This window comes from Vigna unguiculata, chromosome 8 (assembly GCF_037176805.1).
Source record: "Vigna unguiculata cultivar grain cowpea cultivar isolate G323 ecotype 2 chromosome 8, ASM3717680v1, whole genome shotgun sequence".
NCBI classification, from domain to species: domain Eukaryota; kingdom Viridiplantae; phylum Streptophyta; class Magnoliopsida; order Fabales; family Fabaceae; genus Vigna; species Vigna unguiculata.
The window spans coordinates 28462910-28481408 of NC_140799.1; the positions used below are offsets into that span (position 1 = coordinate 28462910).

At 36.1% G+C, this 18499-nt stretch overlaps 1 protein-coding gene, 1 non-coding gene and 1 pseudogene across 2 annotated transcripts; 1 reads left to right on the forward strand and 2 right to left on the reverse strand.

The window, feature by feature from the left end:
* Nucleotides 1–1812: 1812 nt before the first annotated feature.
* On the reverse strand, nucleotides 1813–1919 carry LOC114195721 (small nucleolar RNA R71). Its single transcript, XR_003606554.1, has one exon. It is a non-coding gene; the product is annotated as a small nucleolar RNA R71 (small nucleolar RNA).
* Nucleotides 1920–2946: 1027 nt separating this feature from the next.
* On the forward strand, nucleotides 2947–3279 carry LOC114195029 (uncharacterized). Its single transcript, XM_028085427.2, has one exon. The coding sequence runs from the start codon at nucleotides 2947–2949 to the stop codon at nucleotides 3277–3279; it is 333 nt and encodes a 110-aa protein (XP_027941228.2).
* A 12996-nt stretch (nucleotides 3280–16275) lies between these two features.
* LOC146884339 (uncharacterized) lies at nucleotides 16276–17492 on the reverse strand (annotated as a pseudogene).
* Between the last annotated feature and the right edge of the window lie 1007 nt (nucleotides 17493–18499).

Here is an 18499-nt window from a genome sequence, read left to right on the forward strand (position 1 = left end):
CAATTTTCCCTCTTCTTTTTACCCTAGCCGTTCCCCTTCCATCTCCCTCGCTCAGTTGCGCCTCCACCTTCACCTTTGCTCACACTTTGCACTTTAGCTTCCATTTTTCTCTTTGTCTCTTCCATCAAGTAAGTGATTTTTGCTTCCATTCTCGTTTTGTTGTTGTTTTGCTGCTGTTTTGATGTTTAAGATTAGTGTCAGGGTTCTGCTTTGGTTGATTTCATGTTCATGCTTCTTGAATTTGTGTGTATTAGATATTTGGTCCATTTTGTGTGCCCTTTTCGTTAGTTGTAGTTGGGTTAGCTTTGCGTTCGCCTAACGGGTGCGTGCTTGTGTGTTTTGGTTTGTTTTGATTCGTTGTGAGTCGTCCAGCGAGCAGTCCCTGTCCATCGAGATCCTCTCACCCAGCGGGCATGCTCGCCCAACGAGTGACGATCCCTGTTACTGTCTGTTCCAGTTTTTGGACCTCTCGTCCAGCGAGCCTGTTCGCCTAGCGAGTGAATCCACCTGTTATTGTTGTTTCACTGGTTTTGATTGTTCACCCCTGTAGTCTTGTGTTTTTATTCAGCAACCTTGTTTGTTCTTTATGTTGTTTTGTTTTACTTCTAGTTGTAATCCTAGTTTATGTAGTGTAATGCTTTGTGTTCTTCTTTTTGCAGATGACTCCTTCTAAGACTTCCCATGTTGCTAACAAGAAGAGAATTACCCGAGGCTCTTCTTCTCAGAATCCCCAACCAGACTTCATGGAATCAGACATGGTGCAGAATTTTGATCAATATAAATTCTCTTCGAAGACGGCTGCCGGCCGCTTTGCTGAGATAATGCCCAGGAGCTTGATACCTGAGAGGAAGGTCAAATTAAATCCTGGGGAGTATGATGAGTTTCGTTTGGAGCTTGAGAGGAGAAACTGGCATAAGGTGTTAGCAGACCTTCCTAATGAAATTAATGAAGTGTTGGTAAAAGAGTTCTATGCAAACGCATACCAACAAGTGAGGGATGGCCCACATCAATGTAGGGTGCGGGGGAAGTTGATAAAATATGACAGGAAGACGATAAATACCTTTTTTAGGACGGCATCACCTCCTACGGGCCACGTAACTCCATTTAGTGAATTCTCAAGTGCTCACAAGGATCATGATGCAATTGCCTCAACTTTGTGCATCCCGGGTCATACTTACATGTTGGGTGTCAATGGCAACCCTATCCGCATTCTCCGGAAGCATCTGACCTCATTGGCACAAATGTGGAGTGCCTTCTCCTACACCAACCTAAGCCCCAACACTCATACTTCAAATCTTAACTTAATGAGATCTTATCTCATTTATGGGCTCGTAACAGGTATGGACATGAACGTGGGGACCCACATTTCTCAGGATATCACCTACATTGTGGACATGGAGAATGTATAGTTGGATTTTCCTGCACTTATCACAGCTCTTTGCAGGGAAAAGGGAATCATTGCTGAAACTCCTGTACTCCTCTCCCTCCAGCCACCCATTGACAAAAAGTTCATTAGGAAGAATTGCATTAGTAGGGTGGAACTCAATGAACTCTAAGAAGGTGCAAAGTAATCAGTTTAATGGATTGGCTAATGAGAATCCATACACGCATCTGGCCACCTTCTTAGAGATATGTAATACAGTAAAAATCCATCAAGTGCCTGATGAAGCCATTCGCTTGAGTTTATTCCCTTTCTCATTGGCGGGAAATGCCAAGGTTTGGCTAAATTCTTTCCCCGAAAACAATCTCACTAGCTGGGAGGATGTGGTTTCCAAATTCTTGAGCAAGTATTTCCCTCAATCCAAGATTAACAAAGGCAAACAAGAAATCTCTGCTTTCTAGCAAGACGTGGATGAGTCCTTGGGGCAAGCATGGGACAAGTTCAAGGGATTGCTCAGAAAAACTCCCATTCATGGGTTTGATGAGCCCACACAACTTACACTTTTCTTGGCAAGGCTGAAATCTCACTCAAAGTTAATGTTGGATGCATCAGCGGGAGGAAGTATTAAGTGGAGGACACCTACTGAAGCACGAGAATTGATTGAAAATATGGCCTCCAATGACAATGAAGTGCACAATGAGAGAGCTCAATCTCAACAGAAGGGTGTTCTACAACTTCAGTCTCATGACACTCTACTGGCACAGAACAAAATCATGACACAACAGCTTGAAGCTCTCATGAAGAAGCTCTCTCAACTTCCACAAGATCTTCGAAATGTTTCTCAAGCTCAACACCAATAACAGTTGCAAAATTGTGAGTTGTGTGGTGGGGATCATACCAATGGGCAATGTGCCATGCAAAACATATCTCAAGAAGAGGTTAATTACATGGGTAATACAAGTCGCCAAGGTAATTACAACCAAAGTTGGAGACCTCACCCAAACATGGGACAAGCAGGACCCTCAAATAGACCACCACCTCAACAATTTCAACAACATCCCTCTTTGGCAGATAGAACTTCAAAGATTGAGGACACACTCAATCAATTCATGCAAGTGTCAATATCCAACCACAAGAGCACCGAAGCTACTATCCGTAACTTGGAGGTGCAAATGGGGCAAATAGGTAAGAGGATGGAGGAGAAATCCGATACAAATTTTGCGGCTAACACTGAAGTTAACCCAAAAGAGCATGTTAAAGCTATTACTACAAGGAGTGGAAAGGTGTTAGAAGAGAGAAAAGAAAAGAGAGATGACGAAAAAAGAGAAGAGAGTGGAGAGTTACATGAGAGAAAAGAAGAGAGCATTGAAGAAGATGAGGAGAATGTTGAGGGAGGACATAAAGAAATGGGTGAGAGAGAGAAGAATAAAGGAAAAAGTGTTGAGAAGCCCCTACCTTACCCTAAAATCCATTCTAGAAAAGAGAAGGAGAAGCAATTTGGGCGATTTTTAGACATATTCAAGAAGCTTGAGATTAATATTCCCTTCTCTGAGGCCCTCTAACAAATGCCTTCATATGCTCGATTCATGAAGGAGTTTCTCACAAAGAAAAGGAAGTACATTGAAGAAGAGACCATCGAAGTCCAGGGAAATTGTAGTGCCATCATCCAAAAGTTGCTTCCACTAAAGTTCAAAGATCCCGGTAGTTTCACTATTCCTTGCACTATTGGCGAGTTGGCTATTGGGAAAGCACTAATCGATATGGAAGCAAGCATAAACTTGATGCCTCTTTCTGTGATGATGAGGATTGGAGATTTGGAATTGAAGCCCACAAGAATGACATTCCAGTTAGCAGATAGGTCTATCAAGTGCCCTATGGAGTCATTAAGGACGTGCTAGTGAAGGTGGACAAATTCACTTTCCCAGTGGATTTTGTCATTCTAGACATGGAAGAGGACACTGAAGTTCCTCTTATATTGGGCAGGTCATTCATGAAAACTGCAAGGGTGCTCATTGATGTGGATAATGGTCATCTCAAGGTGCGTGTGGAAGATGAGACTGTCACCTTCAATGTTTTTGAAGCTATGCAACACCCTGGTGATAATAGCAACTGCTTTAGAGTGGATGTTCTAGAAGAAGTGATTGAGACTACCAAGAGCCAACTGCATGTGAAGTCCCCACTTGAGAGGGTTTTGATTGAGGCATGTGATGAGTTGACCCTTGATGAGGAAGCGGAAATGGAGGAAGTGACTAGACAACTAGAAAAGCTCAAGGAGATATCTCCTAATGATGTGAAAGTGGAAAAATTGGAGAACGAAAAAGTTGATGATCAAAACAAGCATATTTTTCCTTTCCAAGAAAATACAATTTCTACTGCTCCTGACATTTTTCATCCTGTTACTCCTGTTTTTCATCCACCTAATCTTGATGATGATACCTATTCTCTGGATCACAACCTGCCTACACCCACCTCTGCCTCTCCTAGTGATAATAACCCTCATTCTTCCACTCCCACTCTAGCCTCTTCTTTAGATTCTGTTGTTCCTATTCGCAGGTCAGCTAGGTCTTCCAATCCTCCTACCTACCTTTCAGAATATCATTGTTACAATGTGACTCATAATTCAAAAATCCCCTATCCTATTCAAAATTTTGTTAACTATTCCAAGTTGTCCACTCCCTACATACACTACCTTTGTCAAATCTCTGAAAATTATGAGCCTCAAACTTATAAGCAAGCTATTCATTTTCCACATTGGCAAAAAGCCATTGACGATGAACTTGCTACTATGGATGTGAATAACACTTGGTCTATCACACACCTTCCTCCTGGTAAGAAATCTATAAGTTGCAAATGGTTATTTAAACTCAAGGTTAACTCTGATGGCACTATAGCTAAACACAAAGCTAGGTTGGTTGCTCGTGGGTTTACACAGCAGTATGGTACTGATTTTTATGAAACTTTTTCTGCTGTTGCAAAAATTACTACTCTGCGCATTATTTTATCCCTTGCTGCTTCTCATAATTGGCATTTAACTCAACTTGATATCAATAATGCTTTTCTAAATGGTAATCTTAATGAAGATATTTCATGCATATTCCTCCCGGTTGTACTCATAATTTTACACCCACATCTAATGCTCCTTTGGTTTGTTATCTTCATAAATCCATCTACGGTTTAAAATAAGCTTCACGCAGCTGGTTTCACACTTTTCGTGATACTATTCTTTCTTTTGGTTTTTGTCAATCTAAACATGACTATTCTTTTTTTTAAAAAGGACATGATAATACTTTTGTTGCTCTCCTTGTTTATGTAGATGATATATTCTTGCTGGCCTTAACACGGATTGTATTGATGTTGTTAATATTCAACTGAAAAACAAATTCAAATTAAAAGATCTTGGTGATTTAAAATTTTTTCTCGGCATTGAACTTTCCAAATCAAAAACTGGTATATTTATGTGCCAACGCCATTATGTTCTATCTCTGCTTGAATATTGTGGAATGCTTGCTTGTAAACCTTTTGCTATTCCTATGCTTCCTAACTTACATTTACATAATAATTATGGCACTCCTATTGCTGATCCTGCTATTTATAGACGTCTTATTGGCAGGCTGTTATATCTGACTATTTCTCGTCCATATATTTGTTATATTGTCCATAAATTAAGCCAGTTTGTTTCTAAACCTTGTACTGAACATATGGCAGTTGCTAATCTTTTATTAAGATATCTTAAGCATACACCTGGGTAGGGTATTTTGTTTAAATCTGCTTATGATTGTAGTGTTCATGCTTATGTTGATGCTGATTGGGGCTCCTGTATGGACACCCGTCGCTCCACCACTAGATTCTGCATTTTCTTAGGCAATTCTTTAGTCTCATGGAAAGCCAAGAGACAAAAGACTGTCAGTAAATCTTCTGCAGAAGTTGAGTACCGTGCATTAGCTTCTATATCTACTGAAATTGTTTGGTTAAAGAACCTTTTGACTGACTTTCATATTTCCACTCCTCATGCAGTGATCTATTGTGATAATCAAGCCACCATTCAAATTGCTGCTAATCCTTCCCACCATGAGCACACCAAGCATATGGATATTGACCTACATTTTGTTCGTGAACATGTGGAGAAAGGAACTATCAAGCTTAACCATATACGAAAACATCACCAACTTGCTAATTGTTTCATCAAATCTCTACCCATAACCAGTTTTCTCAGCATTCTCTCCAAGATGGGCATAGAAAACATTTTCCTCCCATCTTGAGGGGGGCCTATTAGTTTAACCCTGGTTACTTTATGTTAAGTTTAGTTAGGTCTGGTTACTTTATATTAAGTTTAGTTAGGTTTAGTTTGTTTGTTTAGTTAGCCTTTCTCCGTAGTCTTTATATCCTCTGTTTGTAAACTCTCTGCATCATCAATCTCAATACACTTTTTCCTTGTTTCTGTAATAATTTGCATTGATTTGTCAAGATTCGAAGAAGTGGATTTAAGGGATTGAGGATATGATGAATCTTTACTCTAGTGTAAAGATTGGAAGGTATTTACTGTTCATAAAATCTAATTTACTCAAATACCCATTGTCATTTGAAATTTTATTGAAGTTATGTGTCGAGAGTATGAAATGAGGAAAAAATTGAGAAAATGGAAAGAGAATCAAGAGAGAGGAGTTTAATAATAATAATAATAAAATAATAATTATATAAATAATAATAATAATAATAATATAACAATAATTGTAACTCATACAAATACTAATCACATAAAGAGTAATATGCTAATCTATCTTTTATATCTATTAAAATATTCGTTTTAATCTATCACATCAATCAAATCATCACAAACTTTATTATCAAAATCACTCACAATTATCTCTAAATCCCTTAAAAAACAACACATAATTCACTTTCATATCCACTCAAATTCCTCCACTCTCTCTTCCTCAAACTCATCTCTTCAAGTGAACGGGCCCTAAGTATTGTACTATGGCCATACTTACTAGTGTTAAGGGTTGCCTTATAAGAGCACAAGTAAACATTCAAAAAAATGTTAGAAATTCTAGTATGATTATAGGTTTACATTGATTAGAAATGGAAAAGGTTGAAACGTTTTTAAGCCTACCTAGCAACGTTCTTCTCCACCTGTGATGTCCTGGAGACAAAGGAGAAGCAACGTCAAAGAAGGAAGTGATGCTGAGATTTTGCGCGTGGATTATGGTAGGAGTGGTTATGGACTGAATTTTAAATGATCCAACCCACATTTATTTTAGATCCAAATAATTGAATCAGATTTTCGATCCAAATCCATTTTTTCAACAAAACTAGTTTGGATTTTTTTTTAAATCTAGATCAAATTATTTGGATCAAGATTTAAATCCAGTCCAAATATTTGGATCAATTCAAAATCTATAATCCATTTTTATAAAAGAAATTTAAATTGAATTTTCTAAAACTTGTGTCCTTAAGGCTAACACAATACAATTTGGTTAGAGCTATCAATTTGGCCAAACCCACAAGGCTAGGTTCTAGCCCACAAGGCTAGGCCCTAGCCCATAGGGCTATGTCCAAAAAAGCCCACAGTGCAAAAAAAAAAAACTCCCTATTAAAGAAACTCATAGGGCCAAAAACCACACAAAAAAGCCTTGTGGGTTAAGGCCCGCCCACGGACTTTCTTCTTAAACATGAAAAATATATTATTTTTTAAAATATATTATTAAACTTTTCGTCGTCAGCTTAAGGTCAATAGGCCTAGGACCTGTCCAGGTCGTCAGGCCAGGCTAAGTCGACCCGTCTAGGTCATTGGCCCGACACGGTCAAGTCGTCATGTCGGTCGAACCTCACACTGTCGGGTCGTCGAGCCTGCCTGACCCGTCAAGGTCGTCAGGCCGACTCAGCCTGTTTGAGTCGTTAGGCTGACTCAACTTGTTCAACTCGTTTGGCCGACTTAACTTGTTCGGGTCGTCGGGTCTACCCAGCTCATCAGGGTCGTCAGGCTTGCCCAATTCGTACAAGTCGTCGAGCATGACCCCTCCAAGTCATCAAGCCAGTCCAGCCTATCTGGGTCTTTGGGCCCGATTGACCTATTCGAGTCATCGACCCGACTGACTGGTCGTCGGGCCCGCCCAGTTGGTTCGTGTCTTTGGGCCCGCTCGACCCATTGAGGTGTTCAGGCCCAACGACTCGTCTGAGTCGTCGGACCTGCCCAACCCGTTCTGGTTATCGAGTCCACTCGACCCTTCAGGGACATCGGGTCTGCCCGGTCCGTACAAGTCGTCGAGCATGACCCGCCCGAGTCTAGATTTAGCCTAGTCCACCTCAACCTTTAGCCTAACCCAGCTACAGATTTAAATTGAAAATTTGGATTGAATTTTTTGAATTATCCATATTTGAAAATCTTGATTTAGAGAATGAATATCCAATTCATAAAATATATAAAATCTAGATTAGATTGAAATCCAAATCCATTGAAATGAATTTTAAATGGATTGAGTTTTTAATAAAATAGATTTTAAATGGATAAGATCAAAACAAAAATGGATCAGATAAAAAAATTAGATTTTTTGCATAGCCCTATGGAGATCCTTATGCAATACAAAACCTCACTTCTACTCTGTTTTATAACAATAGGTTCCATTCACGGAGAGAGTTTTAGAGAAAAATGATCTTTTGGAAATTCTAATTTCGTTGAACAAGACAGGCATTGAAATTATATAAATTATTAATATTAATATTAAGTTAATTAATTAATTTAATCATACATTTTAGGGCTATTTATTTATTTTCTATATAAAAAATATAACGACATCTTTTATAGAATAAGTAATAATTTAACGGCAATATAATTTTTATGATGATTTTAATATATAAAAATTAAACTATTCACTCATTTATATATAAAATTATTCTGTATTTTTAAATTTTCATAATTTTTTCTTTTAGTTTAATCAATACAGTATTGTTGAATAAAATAATGGAGATGTTTGTTACTTTATTAATTAATATAAAAAAAGTGGTGGGTTTAAAATATAGGAAAAATTAACCTAAAGTAAATGTTTGTTTCTAAAATAAAAGATGTGAGTAGGGATGAGAATTAGGATTGGACAAAAATAACTTAACTGAACTGTGCTTAAGTTAACTGTACTATTTTTAATTAAAAATAACTAAATTATTAATAGTAAAATTAAACTATACTACTTTTAAGTTAAAGTTTAAAATATTGTACTGAAAACAGTTAACTGTTTATACCAGTGAACTGTAGTTAGATCTCTCTCCTCAATCTCTAGATCCCACGGCCCACACTCCATCACGCTCACGGATGCATTTTCTCCTCCGCTCTCTCTGTATATACCAACACTTTTCCTTTTTATTTACCTAAATAATATATTTAATTATTTATTTATATAATAATACACGCAAAAAATAATAATCACTTCTGCTTCAACATCTTTCTTTATATACTCAACCTGTATAATATATTCATATTAATCCTTTTTTTCTTTCTTTATACTCACAATTTAAATCTATTATATTTATTAATGAAGCAAGATTCACGTGTTCATTCTTTTTCTTTTTAAATTTTAATTCATAAAATATGTTATTGTAATAATTGAGAAATTACGATAAATATATTTTGTTAAGATTTGATATTTTGACTCAAGTTTATTATATATATATATATATATATATATATATATATATATATATATATATATAATATACTTTAAGGCATAATCACATAAATTATTACCGGTATGGTTTTTATGATATCAAATTAATAAAACCAGAATATATTTTGATTCAGATTAACTAATAATACCCGTATATTCTCTAATACATGATTGGATGAAAAATGCAATTTAGAATAACATATATAATTATTTATCTGTATTAAGTAATAAATATTTTATTTGATTGGGATGTTTAAAAATGGTTTAATTATTTTTATTTGAAACTTATATTTTTATTCTTTTATCATAAATGATATTTTCCATTTTTTAATACTAAAAGAACTATGGTTAATAAGAAGAACACCTTTCTCTATACTTTTTAATGAGGATCCTAAAGAGCTTGATGAATTTGAGCAAGGTGAGTTTATATGAAAATTTTATATACTTTTTAGTTGATACTTTATATGAAAGCCTAAAATATTTTTTTTTTTGTAGATATAACTTCTCAAGACGAAGTGGGACCTTCAAGTGTAATTAATTTAGATGATTGAAGATGTATTAAGATGTATTAACATTTTGATGTTGTTTATGAGAGAACCTACTGGAGAACCTATGTATTAAGATGTATAAATATTTTGATTTTGGTGTATTGAAGTATGATGCATATTTCAAGTATTATTTCCTAAGCACTTTCAAATTATAAACTTTATATTTTTATTGCGTATTACAATCATATATAATTAGTGCAATTCGGTTCAAAATAGTGTAATTCAGTTCAAAAATAGGTTTTTTCCCCAAACTGGTGCAATTTAATTATGTATTTCCCAAAATGGTGCAATTTTTTTTTAAATTCCAGCGAAGGGTAAGTCGTGCGAAGATGGTGCGATTTCAATATGAAGAAGTCGTGCCAAAATGAGGCGATGTTAATTAAAATGAGTTGAAGTCGTGCCAACATGGAGAGACTTTTGTGTTATGAAGAAGTCGTGCCATATTCAGACGACTTTAATTAACATTTTAAGCAAAGTCGTGCCAATATGGGAAGACTTCAGTATTAAATTGTTAATGAATAAGTCGTCCCATATTGGAGAGACTTCAGTGTTGTATTGATAATGAAGAAGTCGTACCATATTGGGACGACTTTTGTTCGAATAAAAATTAAATATTTTTTAGTCATATTAATTAGTTAAATAATAATGCATATAAGTAATTAAAAAGTTCATGATGTTTTGGTTTGTTATAATAGGGCATCAAAGTTATCTATGAGAGCCTGTGCCACAAGGAGGTCTTCTTCGGTGTCGTCTAGGTCTTAATTGAGGGCTCTGAACTGGATCGTCATCATCATTATCTTCATGTTATTGTCTTTGGTTTATATCTTCCACCATTTGTGGCGGCATTGTAGGCCGATAATATTGCTGGAAGGATGTGGGATATGCAGACGGAGGTGTTGACGAAGAAGTTGCAAAGACATTTTGTGTAGAACCAGAAAAAGTGTCTGGTTATTGAGGAAACATGTATGTATATGGAACTTGCTGGAATGGAGTATGTGAAGACATTGGTTGTGATGCATCCAAGTATGGTGGAAAAGGAAGTGGTTGAAAACCCGATTGACCAAACGACTGGTATTGAGGTTGTTGAACATATGAAGAAAACCCAACATGCTGATAAGGAGTGTGTGGTGGAGGTTGGGTAGACTCTTGTGGCATATCGTACTGTAATATAAAATTAAAATATTAAGTTAAGATGATAAAAAATTTCAACTAAATTGTTCAAGTGAGGTGACTTACATCATCGTCGGATGATGATTGCAGAGGCGAAATATAACGAATAACATGGTTGATGTACCACTCCATATATGTTGTGGTGTCACGCAAGTGGCCATTGCTAGTGAAGTTAATACCCTCAATTAGACGATTATAGCGATCGTTCCACATTGCTATCCATGCGGCATGGTATTGAGGCCAATTTCTTTCTATTCTACCTCTCATATCTTCTCTGTGAAGCTGATCCAAATTCAAAGGGTTAGTTGGAATATTTTGGCGAAATCCAAATTGTCGCATGACCCGATCAGCCTGATGAAAGATTGAATGCATGTTACGAGCTGGCCACCAATATTCGGAGGATATATATGCTTTATTAATAAAAAATAAGCAATAATCTGCTATGTGCCTTGTCCAGAGATATGATCGCCAAAATTCAGTGTTTGATGTGCAGGAGATTTCCACTCCTCAACTTGGACGTCAACCAATGTCATACATTGTTAAGTTATCTGAGTGGTGGTGTGACTGCGGGGAGTTTTAAGCTCTTCACCTACCTTGTACTCATGTAATGGCTATTTGCTCATCCTTCCATTTACAGCCTTCAACATTCGTGGACCCTGTCTATAGTCTCCAAAATATTTTCAAGGCCTATGAGGTGCAATTTCAGCCTGTTCAAAATGAAGATTATTGGTCTACTTATATTGGTCCAAGTTTAATGCCTGACCCTCACATGCGACACAACAAACCAGGAAGACGAACTACAACTCGTATGCACAACGAAATGGACCATTCGTTGCCAAACAAACCAAAAAAATGTTCTTTTTGCAGAAGTATTGGTCATAATAGAAGCAACTGCCCAAATAAATAGTGAAATTTTATTTTATGTAACTCTGGTATCTTTGGTTTACCAACTTTGTTGTTCACTTTTATTTTAATATATATCAACTAAAAAATTATTGGATCTTATATATTTGTTATTAAAAACTCTTTTTTTCTTTTCTTTACTTTTTTATATCTCGATACAATACAAATTTTAACTTTTTTATTCAATTTAATTTTATCATAATTCAATAATTTTTTCTCTTTTCAATTTAACTTTTTCTTTCATTATTCACTTATAACTATGAAGTCGCGCCATTATGACCAGACTTCCTTTATACCGAAAACACTAAAGTCGTGCCATAATGGCAAGACTTTCTTGAAAACCTAATACTGAAGTCGTGCCATTATGGCAAGACTTTCTTAATAACCCAATATTGAAGTCGTGCCAATATGGCAAGACTTTCTTAAAACCCTAATATTGAAGTCGTGCCATTATGGAAAGACTTTCTTAAAACCCATTACTGAAGTCGTGCCAATATGGCAAGACTTTCCTTGTTATGAAGTCGTCCCATTATAGGACGACTTTGATTATTCTCGTAATTAATTTAAGTGAAGTCGTCTCCGTTTGGTACGACTTCATGAAAAATATTAAAGTCTCTTCAATTTGAGACGACTTCAGCTCAAATTAATCAAAGTTGCCTTAATTTGGCACGACTTCTTTAAGATGAAGTCGTTCCATTTTCTCACGACTTACCTCTGCCGGGAATTAAAAAAAAATCTGCACCATTTTAGGAAATTGGAAAAAAAATTGCACCAGTTTGGGAAAAAAAACCTCAAAAATAGTGCAATTCAGTTCAAAATCAATGTAATTCGGCTAAAAAATAGTACAATTCGGTTCAAAAATTGTGAAGTTTATTCAAAATCAGTGCAATTCGATTCAAAAATGGTTCAAAAATAGTTTAGTTAAGTTAAAAATTTGTGCAGTTCAGTTCAAGAATATTGCAGTTCAGTTAAAAAATAGTGCAGTTCAGTTAAAAAATAGTTTAGTTTAGTTCTGATGTATTGTAGTTCATAAAACAATTCAGTTTGTAACAGTTCAGTTCAATTCATATTATAGTGCAGTGTAGTGCAGTTCAATCCAATTTATTTTTCAAAAAAACAATTCAGTTCAGTTCGTCTGAATTGTTTTTCAGTTCAGTGCAGTTTGGTTTATTTTGCCCAGCCCTAATGAGAATAGTAAAGTGAACCTTCCTGCAGCCCCTAATTTATAAAATACTAATTCTCCTCAAATTAATAGTAAAGTGAACCTTCATTTTTCCTCTGTCATTCAACATTCAGCCCCTCTCTTACACATCTGCTTCTCCAATCTCCTTTTCCCACCAATAATGTTGCACCTGCATCATATCTAATATTTCAATCTCCTTTTCCTTTATCATATAACTCTCCTTTAGTCTGGGCAGAAAGTGACCATATTGTGGTCGCTGGACAGGGCTTTCGTGTTTCTCCATGGAGCGCGAGCACTGGGCAGCAGCGGAACAGAGGTGTGGTGCAGAGAAAGCAAAGAAGAAAGAGAGATCAAGCATAGCAAAATGCAGGTAAGACGAAAAATTGAAACTTTTATTTCTTCTGTGATGTTTTCTGAATACACGATGGGGAAAACAAAACCTATGCTTAAATAGGTTTGGGGAAAAAGGGGCAACAACCCTAATAACTGATCTGAATCAGTTATTAGGTAACCAACATCTGAAACAGAAAACCCTAAGGGGTTACAACAAATGTAACCGAAAACCCTAAGGGTTCAATATCCTCCCCTCAAGCTGGATGGTGGATGCTTATCATTCCGAGCTTGGAGATGTTGATTTTGAAGTTAGTGCGATGGAGAGCTTTGGTGAAAACGTCTGCAAGTTGATCGTTCGAGCTGATTGGAAGAAGACGAAACAAGTTGTGTTGAAGTCGCTCTCGAACAACATGACAGTCAATGTCTATGTGTTTGGTGTGTTTGTGGAAGGTGGGGTTGTTCGCGATGTGCCTTGCAGACTGATTATCACAGTAAAGAACAGTGGGAAGATCGGTCTGAATTTGTAGATCGCGTAGGATGTAGGTGATCCATTGTATCTCGCACGTAGTGGTCGCGAGTGCTCTATATTCTGCCTCTGAAGAGGATCTGGAGACAGTGTTCTGTTTTTTTGTTTTCCAGGAAACTAGGGAATTTCCAAGGAATATACAAAATCTAGTAACACTCTTTCTGGTTTCTGGACAAGCAGCCCAATCAGAATCACTAAAACCTTTGATTTGGATATCAGTCTCGGCTGGGAAGAAAAGACCACAGCCTGGATCTGCTTTGATGTATCTAAGAATATGTTGGGCAGCTTGGTGATGGTGTATAGTTGGTCCCTGCACAAATTGACTGAGTAAATGAACAGAGAAACTAATGTCAGGCCTAGATTCTGAAAGCTTGGTGTAGCAGATTTTTGGTTCTATTGATAACTTCCATAGAATTTCTAGTTAGTATCACATCATCTACATAAACAAGCAAAGCAGTAAAATCATTAGTAGTATTCTGAACAAATAAAGAATAATCAGCCTTTGATTGAAAAAAACCAAGACTTATAAGGAATGAAGACAGTTTAGCAAACCACTGTCGACTTGCTTGCTTGAGTCCATATAGAGATTTAGTTAGGTGACAAACTTGTCCTGGTTTTGAGATACTCAGTCCTGGTCGGGGTGACATATAGACCTCCTCATTCAGCTCTCCATGAAGGAAAGCATTATCTACGTCAAGTTGATGTAGGTGCCATTTTTTAGCAGCAGTGAGAGCTAGGAGAATTTTAACAGTGGTTAGTTTAGCAACAGGAGAAAAAGTGTCAAAATAGTCAACCCCTTCTAGTTGAGAATACCCCTTAGCCACTAGCCTAGCTTTATATCTTTCTATAATACCATCTGCATTATATTTGATTTTAAACACCCATTTACACCCTATAGGTTTCTTTCCTTTAGGGAGATCAGTTAGGTACCAGGTTTTGTTCTATTCTAAAGCATTTATTTCTTTATTTATGGCAGTTAGCATAGGTGTGAGGTTCTTTATTAGTCGAAATTGCTAGGGTGTAATTAAAGTGATCTTTGGACAGGGATTTATAGGAAACAACAGAGCTAATGGGATAGGCAGATTTATGAGTATGATCTATGCATGTAGAAAGAGTAGAGTTGTTAACAGTAAAGGAACCATTGACCTGGTAATTCTTTAGGTAGCTAGGAAGTTTTTTGCTCCTCTTTGATCGCCTTAGGTCTTGATCTTCAGTGCTAATGAGATCTTGTTGAATATTGTCAGTACTTTACTGGTTTTCTTGATCATGTTCAGGCTGGACATCAATCTGATCATGATTTTCAGTGATATCTTCTCTTTTGTCACTCTCACTACTGGAATCTGTAGTGTTATTATCAGCATTGAACCCTTCATCATCACTGTCTGTGATGTTGTGATCATTGACATAATTGTTGGGAACATCATTATGTAGACTGCTTGGTTCTAAGAATTCAATATTTTATTCCTGTTCACAATTGTTAGACAAATTGCAGGGAAAAATATTTTCATAAAACATGACATTTTTACTAACAAAAATCTCTCTACTTTTAATATCCAGAAGAACATAGCCTTTCATTCCAGGTTTAAAACCAATAAAAATGCATTTTCTAGCCCTAGGATCAAGCTTATTTTTGTTAACATCACTGGTGGAAGCAAAGCATAGACAACCAAAAGCCTTTAAACTAAGATAAGTAGGAGGTTTTTGATTAAGAATTTCATAGGGAGATTTATTCTTCAGAATAGCAGAGGGCATCCTATTTATTAAGTGTACAACATGATTAACAACATAATACCAATAACATTTAGGCAATTTTGACTGAAATAAAAGACTTCTAGCAACATTAAGAATGTGTTGATGCTTTCTTTCTACAACAGAATTCTGTTCTGGAGTTCCAACACAACTTTTTTGATGCTCAATGCCATAACTGTTATATAAATCAGTGTAATCAAACTCAGGTCCATTGTCAGACCTTATGATTTTAATGCTCTTTTCAAACTGATTTTTGATGTAAATGACAAAATTTAGCAAAAGTTTTCTGGTTTCACTCTTAGAATGCATATGGAAGATCCAAGTATGCCTAGAAAAATCATCAACCACAGTAAGGAAATATCTATGACCATGTATAGAAGGGAGAAAAATAGGACCCCATATATCAATATGTATCATGTCAAAGCAATTTAAAGAAGATGTAGTGCTATGTTGGAAAGGAAGTTTGTGTTGCTTAGAATAGTGGCAGATATCACAAATATTTTTACAAGAATCATTCACATAAGGAAAAACTTTACATATTTCTTTCATAACATTGTCACATGGATGTCCTAATCTGAGATGTCAAACATTTACACTAGTTTTAGAACAATTGAGAGCTATATTCAGAGGCAGATATTCTTCAGAGATGGAGGGGCAGTTATCAAGGTAGTATAAACCCTTTAGCATGCTAGCACGCCCAATCGTCTTGTATGAAGTATTGTGCTGGATATGACAATTCTCATTATAAAAAATTAGTCTGCAGTTTAGGTCTTTGATAAGGGACTGCACAGAAATCAAATTAAAAGAAAAATCTGGAATATAGAGAACATTGTAGATTATGAAATCATTAGTGAAGTATTTTGTCCCAGCATATTCAGCAATGACAGTAAAATTGTTAGGAATTTTTACAGTTACAGGTTTGATTTTATAAAATGTTGAAAACTAATTTAGATCATGTGTTACATGATCAGTAGCTCCTGTATCTAAGATCCAGAGTTTACCTTGTTGATCTTTGTGAGTAGATATATTGTTGCTAGACCTTTGAATGTGGTTGATAGCATGATTGGATTCACCCTTGTCTTCCAAAAGCCTCAGCAGTTTCTGTATTTGTTCTGTACTTAAGGAAGTACTTGTGTCAGCTTCTTTGATGGAAGTCTAATTAGTGGAGTCTTGTGCATCAGTCTTGATAGTTAGGTTGCATGTCTATTGTGTGTTGCCATTTTTGTCACTGTTGTAACTCCTTTCTTGATCCCCTTTTTGTTTATACCATGGGGGATAACCATGCTTTGAGTAGCATTCATCAGCTGTATGGTTCATTTTATGGCAATATGTGCATTGTTTCCCTTGATTGGGATTTCTTCTTCTGCCCCTTCCTTGGCCACGGAAATTGTTTCCTCTGCCTTGACCTTTCCAAGAACCCTGTTCTTGAGCTTTGTAGTTGGTTTTCTCAGCAGTATTTAAAAGAACTTTATTTTCAGCACTTAAAGTTCTAGTACCATCGTATTTCCTTTCTTGTTGTATTATTAGAGAAAACACTTTGTTTATACTAGGTAAGGGATCCATTAACAAAACTTGAGTCTTTACATTGTTGTAACAATCATTTAGGCCCTTTAAAAAACAAATAGAATGTTCAACATCTCTCTGTTTCAAAAAGACTTTAGTAAGATCACACTCACAGGGTTTTCCACATGTGCAAGTTGGCAAGGGACGCAAGAAGTCCAGCTCTTCCCAAAGCTTCTTCAATTCTGTAAAGTATTGGGTTATGGTCCTTTCTCCTTGCTTGATGGAGTGAATTTCCTGGAGGAGATCAGAGATCTGAAAATAGTCTCCTTGAGAGAACCTTTCTTTAAGTTCTTCCCACAAATCTTTAGCAGAATCAATGTATAGGACAATCTCAGCAATATCAGGAGAAAGAACCCTCATAATCCATGACAAGATCATAACATTGCATCTTTCCCATGTTTCGTATGTGGGATCATTAGGAAGGGGAGTCTTGATGCTCCCATTGACAAACTTTAGCTTGTTTTTGGACAGCAGTGCACGCTGCATATTCCTGCTCAAGGAGGAGTAATTAGAATCATCTAGATTAGTGGAAACTAATGCCAAACCTGGGTTTTCTCCAGGATGAAGGTAATAAGGGCTGGTGGGTATGAGGGCTTGATCAAGATTAGTGTTCTGCATCCCACAGTTGGTGCTCTCAGTCTTGACCACGTCTTTATTTTCCATTTTCAAGAAAGGCTCCAAGAAACCTTGAGCCTGGTGTGTAACAGAGTGCAGCGGAGGCAGAGCAGGTTAAAAACCTGCTTTGATACCATATTGTGATCGCTGGACAGGGCTTCCCTATTTCTCCATGGAGTGCGAGCTCTGGGCAGCAGCGGAACAGAGGTGTGGTGCAGAGAAAGCAAAGAAGAAAGAGAGATCAAGCATAGCAAAATGTAGGTAAGACGAAAAATTGAAACTTTTATTTCTTCTGTGATGTTTTTTGAATACACAATGGGGAAAACAAAACCTATGCTTAAATAGGTTTTGGGAAAAAGGGGCAACAACCCTAATAACTGATCTGAATCAGTTATTAGGTAACCAACATCTGAAACAGAAAACCCTATGGGGTTATAACAACTGTAACCGAAAACCCTAAGGGTTCAAACACAAAAATAAGATCATTTCGCTGAAACAAACTCTTTTATTTCTATATTTCAGGGTTCAGAAAGATATTTTGGAATTCGGAATCTAAGAAAACTTTTGAAATAAGTATTTTAAAAAGTATTTTTGAATTATGAAAATGTTTCAGTAAACACTTCAGAATTCTTTTCTATATTTCAGAAAGATGGTTCGAAAGGTGTTTTTGGATAAAAAAAACATTCAAAGATATATTTTGAAATACGAAAAGAGGTTTTTGAAACAAGTGTTTCAAAAATTATTTCTGGATTTGGAATAACATGTCGTTTATGAATATTTTTTTTAATATCTAAATTGAATTTTCCTGAAAATATTTATGAATTTGAAAATATTTTTCAAAATAGTTATTCTGTAATATAAAAAAAAATT

What these genes read in the sequence shown, in the direction of transcription:
- LOC114195029 (XM_028085427.2), top strand. Translation starts at nt 2,947, where the DNA reads ATGCCTTCATATGCTCGATTCATGAAGGAGTTTCTCACAAAGAAAAGG.